The 17,331-nt window shown below is 43.0% G+C and overlaps 1 protein-coding gene across 3 annotated transcripts in view; it reads right to left on the bottom strand.

The window, feature by feature from the left end:
* Positions 1–5,117: 5,117 nt before the first annotated feature.
* The window catches only part of LOC144523005 (uncharacterized), a 27,361-nt gene continuing 15,147 nt past the window's right edge, over positions 5,118–17,331 (bottom strand). For 2 of the 3 annotated variants that reach the window (XM_078258254.1, XM_078258253.1), the window contains exons 4-6: positions 17,061–17,085; positions 14,445–14,555; positions 5,118–10,128 (exon numbers count right to left, since the gene is read on the bottom strand). In XM_078258254.1, coding sequence (XP_078114380.1) covers positions 9,932–10,128; positions 14,445–14,555; positions 17,061–17,085 — 333 coding nt within the window. In that variant the 3' untranslated portion in view covers positions 5,118–9,931. The remainder of the gene's footprint in view (positions 10,129–14,444; positions 14,556–17,060; positions 17,086–17,331) is intronic. The other variant, XM_078258255.1, reaches the window with a different exon arrangement.

The following is a 17,331-nucleotide window of genomic DNA, read 5'->3' as shown; positions in this document are numbered from 1 at the left end:
ATTTGCATTTGCAGCACCTTCGCCGAACCGGATGTTTTGTCCATTAATATTAACAGTCTATGAACAGTTTTACGTTCCCCCTGCTGGAGCCCTCTAGTAACTACAACGCTCTTGTTAACCCTGCTGCTGGTGTTTGAATGACATTTTGCACATGAAAAATAAGAAATCCCAAACATACTGTACTGTTACTGCTGCAACTGACAGTAACAACTTCAACCCTAAACTATGATTAACTATTAAAATATGAAAATGCCAAAATTACTCAATATGAACCCTCAACTGCTGTTACTCAACTGCTTGCTGTGACGTACTGCTAATACACATTATTCCATCTGCCACATATAGTGCATCTTATTGTTATGTTTTAATGTATATGCAATAAAACAGGACACAACTTCTCTGTGTGATTATAGTGTCTTTCCGGCTACTGACCGGGTGTACAGTTCTGTTAGAGGGCTTTGGGGGGGAGCCAATTATCTTGTTGGCCTGTTTTATTATCTGTGCACGTTTAGTTTTGTGTACGATGGGGGTGGGGGGGTGTTGAAATGCTGAGATGTTGAAAGTGAGTATGGATTCGTTGAGTGATCGGTAAACCACAGTTCAAATGTCCCTGCTGACACTAAAAGCTCTAAGTTTCCTCAACAGGTGTAGGCGCTGCTTGACAAAAAGAAGTGTACAGTTTTTGCAGATACTGCTGCTGAATGTGTGACATAATAACTGCAATCTGGTTTGTGTGTCTTGAAACAATTTGTGGTTACCTTTATTGAAAAGACCTTTGTTTATATTAGTCACAAGGAAAATGTGACTCAGGGGTTTGTGGTTTTAACAGCGTATCAGAGCGAGTAGTGAAATGTGACTCAGGGCTGCAACTAATAACAATTTTCTGGATTAGTTGATCCAGGGAAAAAAAAATCGAGGAAGGGATGAAGTGACCCTGCCCGGAGGAAGCCCAGGGCCCCCATCTAGAGCCAGGCCCAGATGGAGGGCTCGTCAGCGAGCGTCTGGTGGCCGGGTTTGCCACGGAGCCCGGCCGGCCGTGGCGGACATCCCTCCATCCCATGGGCCCACCACCTGTGGGAGGAACCGCTGGGGTCGGGTGCGCTGCCACATGGGTGGCAGTGAAGGTCAGGGGCCTCGACGGACCAGACCCGGGCAGCAGAGGCTGGCTCTGGGGACGTGGAATGTCACCTCTCTGTGGGGGAAGGAGCCGGAACTTGTGCGGGAGGTGGAGCGCTACCGGTTAGATCTGGTGGGGCTTACCTCTACGCACAGTCTTGGTTCTGGAACCATACTCCTGGATAGTGGTTGGACTCTTTTCTTCTCCGGAGTTGCCCAGGGTGTGAGGCGCCGGGCGGGTGTGGGGATACTCACAAGCCCCCGGCTGAGCGCCGCTACGTTGGAGTTTAACCCGGTGGACGAGAGGGTCGCCTCCCTACGCCTGCGGGTTGTGGGGGGGAAAACTCTGACTGTTGTTTGTGCATATGCACCAAACAAGAGTTCAGAGTATTCGGCCTTCTTGGAGACCTTGAGTGGAGTCCTGCATGGGGCTCCAGTCGGGGACTCCATAGTTCTGCTGGGGGGGACTTCAACGCGCACGTGGGTAATGATGGAGACACATGGAGAGGCGTGATTGGGAGGAACGGCCTCCCTGATCTAAACCAGAGTGGTTGTTTGTTGTTGGACTTCTGTGCTAGTCATGGATTGTCTATAACGAACACCATGTTCAAACATAGGGATGCTCATAAGTGTACTTGGTACCAGAGCACCCTAGGCCAAAGGTCAATGATCGATTTTATAATCGTTTCATCTGATCTGAGGCCATATGTTTTGGACACTCGGGTGAAGAGAGGGGCGGAGCTGTCAACCGATCACCATCTGGTGGTGAGTTGGGTCAGGGGGTGGGGGAAGACTCTGGACAGACCTGGTAAGCCCAAACGGGTAGTGCGGGTAAATTGGGAACGTCTGGAGGAGGCCCCTGTCCGACAGACTTTCAACTCACACCTTCGGCGGAGCTTTTCGTGCATCCCTGTGGAGGCTGGGGGCATTGAACCCGAGTGGACAATGTTCAAAGTTTCCATTGCTGAAGCTGCGGTGAGGAGCTGTGGTCTTAGGGTCTTAGGTGCCTCAAGGGGCGGTTACCCACGAACACCGTGGTGGACACCGGTGGTCAGGGAAGCCGTCCGACTGAAGAAAGAGTCTTTCCGGGATATGTTATCCCAGACGTCTTCAGAGGCAGTTGCAAGGTACCGAAGGGCTGCAGCCTCTGCCGTGAAAGAGGCAAAGCAGCGTGTGTGGGAGAAGTTCGGAGAAGACATGGAGAAGGACTTTCGGTCGGCACCAAGGTACTTCTGGAAAACCGTTCGCCACCTCAGGAGGGGGAAGCGGGGAACCATCCAAGCTGTGTACAGTAAGGATGGGACGCTGTTGACCTCAACTGAGGAGGTAATAGGGCGGTGGAAGGAGCACTTTGAGGAACTCCTAAATCCGACTAATACGCCCTCTATGGTAGAGGCAGAGCTGGAGGATGAGGGGGGATTGGCATCAATTTCCCTGGTGGAGGTTGCTGAGGTAGTTAAACAACTCCACAGTGGCAAAGCCCCAGGAATTGATGAGATCCGTCCAGAAATGCTTAAAGCTCTGGGTGTGGAGGGGTTGTCTTGGTTGACACGCCTTCAACATTGCGTGGAAGTCTGGGACGGTGCCTAAGGAGTGGCAGACCAGGGGTGGTGGTTCCCTTTAAAAAAGGGGGGACCAGAGGGTGTGTGCCAATTACAGGGGTATCACACTTCTCAGCCTCCCGGTAAAGTCTACTCCAAGGTGCTGGAAAGGAGGGTTCGGGTCGATAGTCGAGTCTCAGGTTGAAGAGGAACAATGCGGATTCCGTCCCTGGTCGTGGAACAACGGACCAGATCTTTACTCTCGCAAGGATCCTGGAGGGAGCCTGGGAGTATGCCCAACCAGTCTACATGTGTTTTGTGGATCTGGAGAAGGCGTATGACCGGGTGCCCCGGGAGATACTGTGGGAGGTGCTGCGGAGTACGGGGTGAGGGGGGTCCCTTCTCAGGGCCATCCAATCTCTGTACGACCAAAGCGAGAGCTGTGTCCGGGTTCTCGGCAGTAAGTCGGACTCGTTTCAGGTGAGAGTTGGCCTCCGCCAGGGCTGCGCTTTGTCACCAATCCTGTTTGTAGTATTTATGGACAGGATATCAAGGCATAGTCGGGGTGGAGAGGGGTTGCAGTTCGGTGGGCTGGGGATCTCATCACTGCTTTTTGCAGATGATGTGGTCCTGATGGCATCATCGGCCTGTGACCTTCAGCACTCACTGGATCGGTTCGCAGCCGAGTGTGAAGCGGCTGGGATGAGGATCAGCACCTCTAAATCAGAGGCCATGGTTCTCAGCAGGAAACCGATGGAGTGCCTTCTCCAGGTAGGGAATGAGTTCTTACCCCAAGTGAAGGAGTTCAAGTACCTTGGGGTCTTGTTCGCGAGTGAGGGGACAATGGAGCGGGAGATTGGTCGGAGAATCGGCACAGCAGGTGCGGTATTACATTCAATTTATCGCACCGTTAGACTGAAAAGAGAGCTGAGACAGAAGGCAAAGCTCTCAATCTACCGGTCAGTTTTTGTTCCTACCCTCACCTATGGTCATGAAGGCTGGGTCATGACCGAAAGAACAAGATCCAGGGTACAAGCGGCCGAAATGGGTTTCCTCAGGAGGGTAGCTGGCGTCTCCCTTAGAGATAGGGTGAGAAGCTCAGTTATCCGTGAGGAGCTCGGAGTAGAGCTGCTGCTCCTTTGCGTCGAAAGGAGCCAGTTGAGGTGGTTCGGGCATCTGGTAAGGACGCCCCCTGGGCGCCTCCCTAGGGAGGTGTTCCAGGCACGTCCAGCTGGGAGGAGGCCTCGGGGGAGACCCAGGACTAGGTGGAGGGACGTCCAGCTGGGAAGAGGCCTCGGGGGAGACCCAGGACTAGGTGGAGGGATTATATCTCTGGGAAACGTCACATAATTACGTCACTTCATAACGTTCCCATGGCAACAGGGGAAAATGGCTGCTCTTGTGTGAAGTAACATAGACAGTATATAAGAATGGACCACCAGATCCCATTCCTTTGGGGAGGAGCCAATTGTCTTGTTGGCCTGTTTTATTATCCATGCACGTTTAGTTTTGTGTAGGATGGGGGGGGGGCATTGTACCAGGCTGAGATGTTGAAAGTGAGTATGGATTCGTTGAGTGATCGGTAAACCACAGTTCAAATGTCCCTGCTGACACTAAAAGCTCTAAGTTTCCGCAACAGATGTAGGCGCTGCTTGACAAAAACAGTTCAATATTTCTATGAGAGTTTCCTATTTTGCTTTCAGGGTGTCTGTAAGTGGAATAAAGCTAATTTGGCTGCTAAATTAAACAAGAAACTGCATTTCCTGCCGAGAATGGGTGTGAATGCATCTTATATTACTGCCGTTAATTAGGTCGGAAAAAAATAAAATCCCCCAAAGTGAGTCCTGAGAACGTTTGAGACATTGCGAGAATGAAATAATGTAAAAATAAAATAAAATGTAGTTGAGTCAAATTGTAAAGTAGCAATAATAATAGATAATAGATGTAACAGATAATACTAATACTCAAGTAGAGTATACCTAAAAGATACATTACTTTATTTTTGTAGATGTAGTTAATTACTTTCCACAATAATACTTCAATAGCAAATGAAGACATTTTTAACAATCTATGAAAAATCTGATTTTAGTTTTTGACAATAAATGCAAATATCTGAAACTATTTTACAGCATCACACATTATTAATAAATCACAGCTGTCTCTGTTCCGACCAGTAACATAGCTCAAACACGGCGATTTCTTTTTACTTTAGCCGTGCCTCGACGTCTAGCGCTATAAGCTAATTAGCGGTTTGCGCTAAAACTGGTCACATTGGATTAGCATGAAAACATAACCCAGAGAACGGTCGACTCGGTAAACGTTATTAACCCCTATAGGTTCATTTTGCGCCACAAATACGTCCTTTAACACATGTTCACCTCGAGCAGAAAAACAGTTTGATAAAATCTGCAGATTTTTCATAATAGTACTTCATTATTATTGAAGAAATACAACTGAGGCGACCATTTAAAATCATTTTATTTAGCAGAAAACAAAAGTAAAGCCATATAAACCTAAAGCAACATCATTTTGTAGCCAGTAAATCTGATGTGTACACAGACAACAACAAAAAACATTTTTTTTGTATGTTATAACCCAAAAACAGATCTTTTCGATCTGGTCCAAAACATTTATATAAAAATCACTTTTACTGAATCAGTGAAAAGTTACATTTGGGTTAAAGGACACTTTAGTAATTTAACATATCTAATCATTAATTTACATAATTAAAGGACAGAGGATTCTGGATACTACAAAATAAAAGCATCAACACATTTCATAATAACCTGATCAGTAGTTTTATTGTCTTTAAAGCTGCATTAATTCATATCTTTTATATTTTAAAGCCAATGTACTGAGACTGCCATTTAAAAAGGAGTCCCCTTGAGCCTTGTTTAGCTCCTAGTTTGTGTTTTACATATTACATCTTATTTCTGAATTAATCAGCTGATTAATCGTCATTTATCACCATTTGCTGGTGCATTTACTTGTGCAAGTAAAAATGAACTTTGAGAAGAACTTCAGTGATTCTGTCTATTCTTTGATAAATAATTATCTTAACACTTTTATATTGGCCAATGTTCACAACTTTAGTTGCAGCCCTAATGTCAATGTAATGTGTTTTTTTAAGGCGGTTTTGCTGCCAAAAAACAACAACAATTAATGCAGCTTTAAGTAGCAGAAACTGTGGAAGATACCTCCAATAAAACTTGCATACAAAGATAGAAGAAAGGAAGACAGGATATAAAAATGAGCCAAAAAAGCCCCATAAATCAAAGAATATAAAAAAGCATAAAGGCAAAAATGTACAGCTTTGGATTTTCCTGATCTCATGTAAAACATAAAGCTGATTTCTGGTCAAACCAGAGTCCAGAAGCCCTGAGATCCAACATAAAGTCTATATATCACACATTGAACTTCTCCGTATACATCACAGAGACTCTTTAAGGTGATATATTCCTCTTTTATTCATTATAAGATATAAATAAATCTCCCAACTTCCACAGTGAGGAAGATTAATAGCACTATCGATCAGTTGGAGCTCTGACAGTCCACATCATGTGGTATTACGGTCAGATAACCTGATGGAAAGTTATCTTCCTTTTTGTTTCCCTTCCCATTTTTTGTCAACGGTGGATCATACAGTCACTGGGTTTTTGTATCCCATCATTTTTGTGCTGTGATCTCTGACCTCTGACATCAGCAATACTCTGAGGCCGGTGACATTTGGGAATTAGGATTCAAAGACTGTTTTTATTGTTGCATTCGCTGGAAGCCCTGATACACAAAGCCAACAAACTGTTAATTTTGGGGACTGTTATCGGGCCACATTTGGGCGTTTATCGCTGACCGCTGCGGTCAGGTGGAGGGTCGGGGTTTGATAGCATTTAATGTAATCTGAATCTAGGTTGAAAGTTAATATTTCATAAGCTTCTTGCCTAAAATAGTCGAGCTTTAAAAAGCTTAAAAGAACGGTATAGGTATGTGACATTTAAGTCGACGTGAAGAAGTTGAAAAGGGTTACATCTTGGACAGAAGTACAAAGTGGACGCCAGGGCTGTAGTACTTGAGCCCGGACTCGTCTTGGACTCGACAAAGTTGGACTTGACTACAGCCTTGGTGGACGCAAATCACAGACTTTTCTAGAGACTGTAAAGACGCAAAGCGTTGGATCAGTCGTCCATTGGCGGCATTCGTTGTTTGAGGTCAGCTTTGTGTATCAGGGCACTTAATCTGGACAAGAACGTCAGCCTGGTATTAAAAAAATACGAGGCTTAAACCAGCTGCTACACACAAAAGACTAGGTGAAGCTCCAGCCAGACCAGCTCTTTTACAACCAGACAACATCTCACAGACAACAGTTATCGCTGCGAGATTCAAGTCTGGAAATCGTAATTCTGCAACAACACAGACTAGTTATAGCATCTGATTTATTCAGACGCTGGGTTTGTTAGATAGTTTGGGAGAAATCTGGTGCTTTCAGAACTGCAGCCATGTTCTTCCAGTTCAACACTGGGAACAAAGACTTTATTTTAATAACCCATTTGACATGGGCATAGTCCCAGAGGTCTGAAAACACACTATCAACTTTCAGTGTGAATTTCATAAGTACTCACACATGACAATACGTTCTCGGTTAGTTCTTTGTTGATTAGATTTGGGGAGAGTAAGACTTTCGAGAGGAAGTGCTGAAGAGGAAGTCAGTGAGAGATTATTAAGTATATTCACTGCCGCAAACCGCAAGGACGAAAATAAATCTTTGAGCAGATATTGCAAGATTAGAAGTGGGGAATATTAAGAGACGGGAGAAAATGTGTCGACATTTAGAAACAATTTCTTTCTCAGTATTCCCTTTAAGACCATATTGTGATGGTTAAACCAGGTCAGATCATCTGTTTAAACCCATTTTACTTCATAGCATTATTAGGGGTGCACCGAATCCAGATGTTTGGTGTTCGGCCGAATACTGAACCCCCTGGTTGAGATTCTGCTGAATCCTCGTCCCGTCCTCAGTCCATTAACACAGTAAACACATTAATGAAGTAAACAGTGACTGTCTTTCCTTTGCCGGACTTCGTCACTTTCTAGGGTTCATAAAACAACGTCTTAGCGCCCAATCACACCATCATTTCTAGCAAAGCTTCAGAAGAAGTGTATAGATCAGTGGATGGGCTTGCAGCGACGAAGTAAACACGCATCCACACGGTTTACTATTTGTAAACGGTAAGTAGAACAGTCCTGACATTTTGAGGGAACGGATAGCCAGAGAGTCTAAAATGGAGCCAGCTATTGAAAATTTATTTTACACTAGCTGGCTCTAACAGAGTATCGCTCTACTGCTCCATAAAAGAGATGTGGCGTGATTTCGGTTGTCAATTTAGCAATTGAGCTAGCAAGTTTGCTAATTGATAGATAATTGATTGATGTTAGCCCTATGTTCCCACAGACCTATGTTACCACAGCCCTATGTTCCCACAGCCCTATGTTCCCACAGCTCTATGTTCCCACAGCTCTATGTTCCCACAGCCCTATGTTCCCACAGACCTATGTTCCCACAGACCTATGTTCCCACAGCCCTATGTTCCCACAGCCCTATGTTCCCACAGCTCTATGTTCCCACAGCCCTATGTTCCCTCAGCCCTATGTTCCCACAGACCTATGTTCCCACAGCCCTATGTTCCCACAGCTCTATGTTCCCACAGCCCTATGTTCCCTCAGCCCTATGTTCCCTCAGCCCTATGTTCCCACAGACCTATGTTCCCACAGACCTATGTTCCCACAGCTCTATGTTCCCACAGCCCTATGTTCCCACAGCCCTATGTTCCCATATTTCTAGGACATTTTCAAAATGAGGTCTTGTGTTCCTACATTTCCCTTCAATTTAAGCCCTATCCTCCCACAACATTATTTAGAGTTAGGGGGATCAAATCTGATACAAATTTATGAAAAAGGAAATGTAGGAACATAGGGCTGTGGGAACAAAGGCACGCTCCCGTTAGCTGGTAGCAGGCAAGGTAACGTTGCGTGTTGTGCTGCATTACAGTCAGAGTCGGAGGTCAGAATATCCCAGTTGAAATGTCCTAACTTCTGACCCTCCAAGCGTTCCAGATGCATGACGCCAAACGTAAACGTAAAACATGGCTGACCGTGACAAACGGTTTCTTTGGCAAGTGTAACGTTAGAAACAATCAAACTCAGCAGCGCAGCCTCCTTGTAAATATAAACCATAGATATAAACAAGACAACGGAGAAAAAAGAAACAGGCAAAAAAACATTATACTTTTTTTGATGCTGTAAAAAATGGGTTGAAACGTCATGATTGACAGCTGGGATTGGCTCACGATTGGTCGGGCGCGTGTATCGGTGGGACTTCGATACTGTGGCTCCACATAGTTATTCGGGGCTATAAAAACAGGCTGAAACGTCATGATTGACAGCTGGGATTGGCTCACATTTAGCTCTACTACTGCTCAAACTCTGGCTCCAAAATTACCAGATGGCAGCGCCCGTATTGCCGATATTTTAGCTTCACTATTGTACAGTGGGAGAAAGTGGAGACTCCTCGTCCATCTAGTTTATAGTTTGAACACATTACCCAGGTGGTTGAGCTTCCCTTTGAAGTTTTTCTGTAAATTCTGGTCCCCTTAAACTGCTAAAAACATCATTCTGGACAGGCTCCTATTTACCTTTGATCCCCAAAATGATCCTGAAACTTGTGAAAGGGTTAAGGTCCATCCTGGTCTAACCACAGACAGGACAAACGCTACAGCTCATTTACAATATGATACGATATGTAAAAATGATCCGTTACACAGAAAAATTCAGGCCTCAAAAGCACCATTTTAAACAGAACAGATTTTTTTTTTTTATCGTATCCTCACATCCTGGTATGTTAGTGAACATACCAGGATGTATGTAACAGGATATAACATCTGTAAAAACGTGGTCGTCTCTTTTTGGGCTCCTGGATTTTGGAACAACCTCCCTAAGAAGGTTTAAAAACTCTTCTTATAAAATGCATTACATGTTTCCTCTTCCTTTCTCTGAAGCTCTATTACTTACAAAATATATAATATTTAGACATATCCATTATTATTATTATTATTATTATTATTATTATTATTATTATTAATAAAATATATTTAGACTAGAGGTAGTAATCATCCTTCTTCAACATCTGTTTAGTTGTGATGAACTGACTTCTTATATATATATATATATATATATATATATATATATATATATATATATATATATGTATATATGTATATATATTATACAATCTGGTTTTTTGCAGGAGTGTATGATGCACTGGATTCTGCAGATTCTCGTCTTCTGCATTTTCCGGTTTTCCAGCAGTACCAAACCCCGAAGACGGTAACTCCAAGAACAGGAAAAATGCCGACACACAGACATAGCACCAGAAGGGACGGACACCAATTCTCAGTGAAGCAGATCAGCGTGGGGTTCACTGAAAGGAGACAAAGACGAGAAGAAAAAATTATTTAGTTCACTGTTCGTACATGAATCTACGTACAAAAGCAATCCACTGTAATTCAAAATGTAATTCTGTAACCATGAAGAAAACAGGGTTGATGGTGTTTTAAGCCCCCAAACGTCTCCTTCAAGGCACCTAACCATAACCCATAACCCTAACCACAACCTTAACCCTAACCACAACCTTAACCCATAACCCTAACCACAACCTTAACCCTAACCACACACTTAACCCTAACCCTAACCTAACCCTACACCCTAACCCTAACCACAACCATAACCTTAATCATTGCCTAATTGACTTCAAGGCACCTAACCCATAACCCATAACCCTAACCCTAACCACAACCTTAACCCTAACCACAACCTTAACCTAACCCCCTAACCCTTCAACCACGTAGTCGTAGGGACGCGTGGGAGGCTTCTGTGATCCGAACACACCTAACCACACACTTAACCACACACCTAACCACAACCTTAACCCATAACCCTAACCACAACCTTAACCCTAACCACACACTTAACCCTAACCCTAACCACAACCATAACCTTAATCATTGCCTAATTGACTTCAAGGCACCTAACCCATAACCCATAACCCTAACCACACACCTAACCACACACCTAACCACACACCTAACCACACACCTAACCACACACCTAACCACACACCTAACCACACACCTAACCACACACCTAACCCTAACCCTAACCACAACCTTAACCACAACCATAACCATAATCATTGCCTAATCGACTTCAAGGCACCTCATCTGAGAGACGCTGTGATTGGTGGATAGGATATGGAGCAGGGGACTGACAGCGACATAACCAATCACACCATGACAGACGCTCCACTTAGCACCAACTGCAATGTTTAATTGTAAATGAGTGGAGCCTACTGGCACTCTGACACACGTGGGTGCTCAGTATTTGCTCAGTATTGGTGCCTATGCCTCCATGTCGTCTGTGGAGACTAGCAACTGTGAGGAGGAGGAGGGGTGCGCGATCACAGCAGGTTTGTATCATGTGGAAGCGCCGACAGTTTTGTTGAACAATTCCTCATAACGGCGACAGAAACGACGCACTGTAGCTTTAAAAGCATTCAAAAGAAAAAAAATGAAAATGCTATAATATTGAATAAAACACCCACAGTTCAATATAAGTAGTCATTATTTTTTACCTGCGAAGAATGTTGTATTTGTTCCAAAGAACGTGCATTAATGCATCCATGTTATTTTTGGGCAATTAGGTTGAAAGAAACCCATATTTCTGATATAAAAAAAACTTTCTACATTCTACATTTTAACCTACAGAAATTACAAGTTCACGTTTGATAAAGAACAGAGTTTTTACACTGTTGGCAAAGTGTGTCAGTGAGGAACAAATGTCATATCTGGGCACTGATGAGTGTGTTAAAGATATACACCATGTGAGAAAACCACAGATTCACATTCTCAGAAAATCAAGACGAGGTTTCTTGGCACAGACTGCAGATTACAAACCACAGAGGGGGATTTCATCAGCCACACTGCCTCTTCCCCAATTGTTACAAGAAACAAACAAAACCGGGTGTGACCTTATTTTTTTCTCTGCCTCGGTTTTCTTCTAAACTTCCCTGTTAATCCAAAAGCTAAAACACTCTTTATCTGCAAACCATTTCACAGTTTCAGGCTTGAAAAGGAGAAGACAACGTGCTCAACTCTAGCAAATATACTGTAGGAAACTTCACTTAAAGTCTTATGTTGTTGTGGCCGGGTTGGCTCAGCAGGCACACATACACTTGGAGGTTTACGCCTCGACGCAGAGGTCCAGGGTTCGAGTCCGACATGTGACGATTTCCTGCATGTCTCTCCCCCCCCCTCTCTCTCTCCCCCCTTTCTCACCTAGTTGTCCTGTCAAATTAAAGGTGAAAAGCCCAAAAAATAATCCCGTCGACCATGAACCTTCCGCGTCTAAATTGAAAATTATCTACGGTATTTTCTGTCGCTTTTTCCAACGTTTTTTATGCTTTTTATAACTTTTGTTAACACTATTTTATATTCATGGTCAATAAACCTAGTTCATATGACATTTGACCTAATTTTTTAGTTAAAAAAAGCTGAAATTATGAATTATTTTTGCATAATAGTTGAGATAAGTAGGATGTTGAGTGAATCACAGACATACATCCATGCATCCATGTTATTTCTGGGCAATTTAGTTAAAAAAAAGCTAAAAAAAAACCATAGCCTAGAAATCTAGACTACCCTAGCGGCAGCAAATGTAATTTGCAGCCAGGGTCGTCTAGCAACTCTCCGTTGGCTTGCGAGCTGGAAAAACCAAACTCTAGTCAGGCCAATCACGTCGTGTATAGAGTCGGTGGGCGGGGCTTATAGCTCCTGCTGCTGCTGGTGGGAACAGCGGTCTCTGGAAGACTTGGAGTTGAGCTTTTCTTTGAGAAAAGAACAAAGAACGGCCCTGAAGTCATTCTTAAAAAAGGAAGATGTGTTCAGAGTTTAAAGTTTAATCTATCAGCTAGCGTTGCTCTGATTGGTTGGAGAGCTATCAATATGACAATATGGACGCTTGGTCAGGTGCCTTTGTCGTTCTTATTGACGCTAAAAGTCTCCTTTAGCGCTATAAGTAAACGCGCTTGGTCGGGACTATTGACGTCCCTTTAGAGCTATAAGTAAACGTGGTCGGGACTATTGACGTCCCTTTAGCGCTATAAGTAAACGCGCTTGGTCGGGACTATTGACGTCCCTTTAGAGCTATAAGTAAACGTGGTCGGGACTATTGACGTCCCTTTAGCGCTATAAGTAAACGCGCTTGGTCGGGACTATTGACGTCCCTTTAGCGCTATAAGTAAACGCGCTTGGTCGGGACTATTGACGTCCCTTTAGCGCTATAAGTAAACGCGCTTGGTCGGGACTATTGACGTCCCTTTAGCGCTATAAGTAAACGTGGTCGGGACTATTGACGTCCCTTTAGCGCTATAAGTAAACGTGCTTGGTCGGGACTATTGACGTCCCTTTAGAGCTATAAGTAAACGTGGTCGGGACTATTGACGTCCCTTTAGCGCTATAAGTAAACGTGGTCGGGACTATTGACGTCCCTTTAGCGCTATAAGTAAACGTGGTCGGGACTATTGACGTCCCTTTAGCGCTATAAGTAAACGCGCTTGGCAGCTATGTTAAGGAAAAGGTTGTGGGTGGGCGTACGGTTCTGTGACACGGGGGATGAAAGTAAAAAAGCGACTATAGCAAGCGTAACAAGCGAACGGGTGAAAGTCCTGTGTTTGACCCATCCACCCCCCCAACCAACCTCCCTACATACTCCTCTCTAAATCCTATCTAACTGCTGCTCTCCCCGGTGCGTTACACAAACACGCTGAAAGACTCCTTTTTCGTTGCATCAGACGCTGACAGCCACTGTCCAAACGTTCCTGCTCTTTATTAAAGCTGTGTGATGTTCAGCCATCACGTACTTCATATAAACTCAGCAACAATGTCTCTTTTGCAGGATACTGTATTATACTGACCTGAACACAAAACAAACCTTCAGATTAGCCTTCCACATACAATAGTCTTACATTTCTCACCTGATAGTTACTGGTTTTAATATGCTTGTTTTATGACTTGGTTTTATTGCTTATCTGTTTTTAACGTGATATATATGCTGGTTTTTACTGTAAAATTACTTTGAGTGCCATGTAAAGCACTATATAAATAAAATGTATTATTATTATTATTATTATTATTATTATTATAATAAAGATAATTTGTAATAATCCAAATAACTTCACAGATCTTTATTGTAAAGGGTTTAAACAATGTTTTATTCCCATTTGTGTTAGTCACGTGTGTGAAACTTGTTCACTTCATGTCTTAGTCATTAAATATTTTAATGCTCATATGAATATTTATATGTGTTAAATGTGGCCCTGATTGGTGCATCTGAACAGTTAGACACCCCCGGCCCTGATTGGTGCATCTGAACAGTTAGATACTCCCCTGGCCCTGATTGGTGCATCTGAACAGTTAGACACCCCCTGGCCCTGATTGGTGCATCTGAACAGTTAGACACTCCCCTGGCCCTGATTGGTGCATCTGAACAGTTAGACACCCCCCTGGCCCTGATTGGTGCATCTGGACAGGGAGCTGTGGATTTCTGTAAATCTCACTACAGGCTGTAGGTGGAGCCAGAGGAGCTGGATTTATTTTTTTAATGACCTGCTTCATGTAGTTCTACTGGAACATAGGGTCAGTTTCAGCAAATATGACAGAAAGGGAGTTTTATAAGTCTTACCTGCTGCACCTTTAAGTGAGGATCTAAAACCACAAACTGCAGTGAAGTAGTTGAGGAAACGTGGAGACTCACCAGTGGTTGGGATACGATCCAAGACAGCGCTGCAGTTGACTAGAAAACAGAAGAAATGTGAAGCCCAGATTAGTAAATGTGTTGAGATCATGGGCGTCCGAGCCGCTGGGTCTTATTTTATTTTATTGGTTTACAGTGTTGGGAGTAACGCGTTACAAAAGTAACACAATTACAGTAATGTATTCCTTTTTGCTGTAACGCAGTAATAAAACGCATTACTAGTTACATTTCGGTAATATTATACTCGTTACAATCTCAGTAACGCGAGTTACAACTCATTTTAACGCAACATTTAGTGGTGCATTGTTTTTTAGTGGTGCATTTTTTAAGAATTCATCAACACTGCGACACATTTCTTCACAGGAAAAAAAACAAAAACTTATTATTTCCTGTCGCTGTATTCGGTGGTTGAGATGACTGCAGAGACGGAGACATTTGCGAGATGGATATTATTTTCAGGAGTTATTACGCTGCGTTGAAGTGAGCTGTCCTGTTTCTGTTCCCGTGGTCAGAGCCAGAACCAGAGACGGACAACGTGTATGTCCCATACAGCGTGTATGTCCCATACAGCATGTATGTCCCATACAGCATGCATGTCCCATACAGCATGCATGTCCCATACAGCGTGTATGTCCCATACAGCGTGTATGTCCCATACAGCATGCATGTCCCATACAGCGTGTATGTCCCATACAGCGTGTATGTCCCATACAGCGTGCATGTCCCATACAGCGTGCATGTCCCATACAGCGTGCATGTCCCATACAGCGTGCATGTCCCATACAGCGTGCATGTCCCATACAGCGTGTATGTCCCATACAGCGTGCATGTCCCATACAGCGTGTATGTCCCATACAGGTGACGGTACATACATGTCGGGAATTAATGTTGAGGCTTGCTACGCGTAAATATCATTGCATTTTATCAGCCGTGGAGACTATGCCTGTAGTGGAATGGCTTCGAATGACGACCAAAAACACTTGTCTTTTACTGTGACCATTTACTGTTCAATATGTTGCAGTTTTACAAACAAGAACGTGAACAACTTGAGCCTGACGGACATGCTGCATCTCAGTAAGCTAGCAAGAGTATCTACACAACAGACAACTTCCGTGTAGCTTACTTCACAATAAAAGCACTTCCTGTGACGGTTCGCAGTAAAACTAAATTACTGTTAAATAAGGTTGTGTACCTTTTCACAAATCAGCTGTAAATCAAGTACTGTAAATAATGTAAATACTGAGTAATCACACTATAATTGAACATTTTCCTTTAAACTAAACAACATGAATTTCTTATTCAAGTGCTATAAACAAACATTTTACAACAATGCCGTACTTTTAATTGAGTATTTTCATTTTCTCCTACGTTTTACTTATCTATTTTTTATAGCTTTAGTTACTTTAAATATTTATATTAATTATACAAAATATGAATAATCTACGATGTGTTAAAGTGGATAAAGAGGAGACTTTATTGATCTGGTGGTGGTGTTATTTTGGTGAAAGTAACTCAAAAGTAATGCAAAAGTAGTGTAACACATTACAATTCAGAGACAGTAATATTGTAATATAACTAATTACTCTCTAGTAGTAACTAGTAATGTATAATGTATTACATTTTGGAAGTAACTTGCCCAAAACTGTTGGTTTATTTGATAGGGACCATGCATATATATGAACAGCGTTGTATAAAAACACCATGTAAATACGCCAGAATTAGTAAAAATAACTAGCACTCCCTATGCAGGTGACATACAGGACTAACATAGAGACTGGGGGGCAAATGACATCCAGCAAAGGGCCACAAGGTGGCTTCGAACCTGCAGCCGGTGCGTTGAGGAGGTAACCTCTATATATGGGCGTGCCCTCTACCAGGTGAGCTACCCAGGCGCCCATAAGACTTAGAGCCTTATTTTAACAGTTTAACATTTAAGGCGTTTCCAAATCCACTGTCTCTAGTTTGACGGTGAAAAAAGGGTCCGTGCGCCGGGCGCATGGTTCAAAAGGGTTGACCTTAGTGTCTTCATTAATTCATAGGTGTGTTTTGGGCGTAACATGCAATCAACCAATCAGAGTGTCTCTGGGGCTGCACTATATGAGGAAAATATGTGATAACGTTGTTGAACATCACGATAACGATATTACTTGTGATATATAAACAGATATTAGAGTGTTCCCAGTTCTGCTGCTTTCAGTATTCTTCTAAAATACATTTCATTGTTTCATTTATTGAACAAATTGAAGATTGAATTGAACATAAAAGTCAGCACTACCTAAAAAAGAATGAGTTACATTTTAATGTGCAGTTTTGTTTTAACTGATATTTGCTTTCAACTAACACAAAAACATGTCCAGTATATTGCACTAGTGGATATTGCAATGGCTATAAAAAAAAACGATATATTGTGCAGCCCTATTCCTCTCATGTTAGTATAGAAAGATAAAAGTATCAAACCACCTGTTAAAAGGCACCAGAACACAAGAAATAACATCAACTTTGTTATAAACTACACAGGGCTTTAATCATCAGGTCAACACTCACCGTTACAGACAGCTTCCTCCACGGTCTAAAACGAGGAAGAGAAGCACAGAGAACAGTGAGGCGTGAAAGTGACATTCAACCTTGTAAAATATTCCAGTGATCTCTAAAAATATGCACAAACAGGATGCAAATGCCAGCTAAAAGTAGTGATTATTTACATGGAGTCTGGTGGAGATATGCTGGCTCTATACATGCTAAAAGTAGTGATTATTTACATGGAGTCTGGTGGAGATATGCTGGCTCTATACACGCTAAAAGTCCAGATTATTTA

This window comes from Sander vitreus, chromosome 9 (genome assembly GCF_031162955.1).
Source record: "Sander vitreus isolate 19-12246 chromosome 9, sanVit1, whole genome shotgun sequence".
In the NCBI taxonomy this organism is placed as follows: domain Eukaryota; kingdom Metazoa; phylum Chordata; class Actinopteri; order Perciformes; family Percidae; genus Sander; species Sander vitreus.
This window is presented reverse-complemented; position numbering and strand designations above follow the sequence as displayed.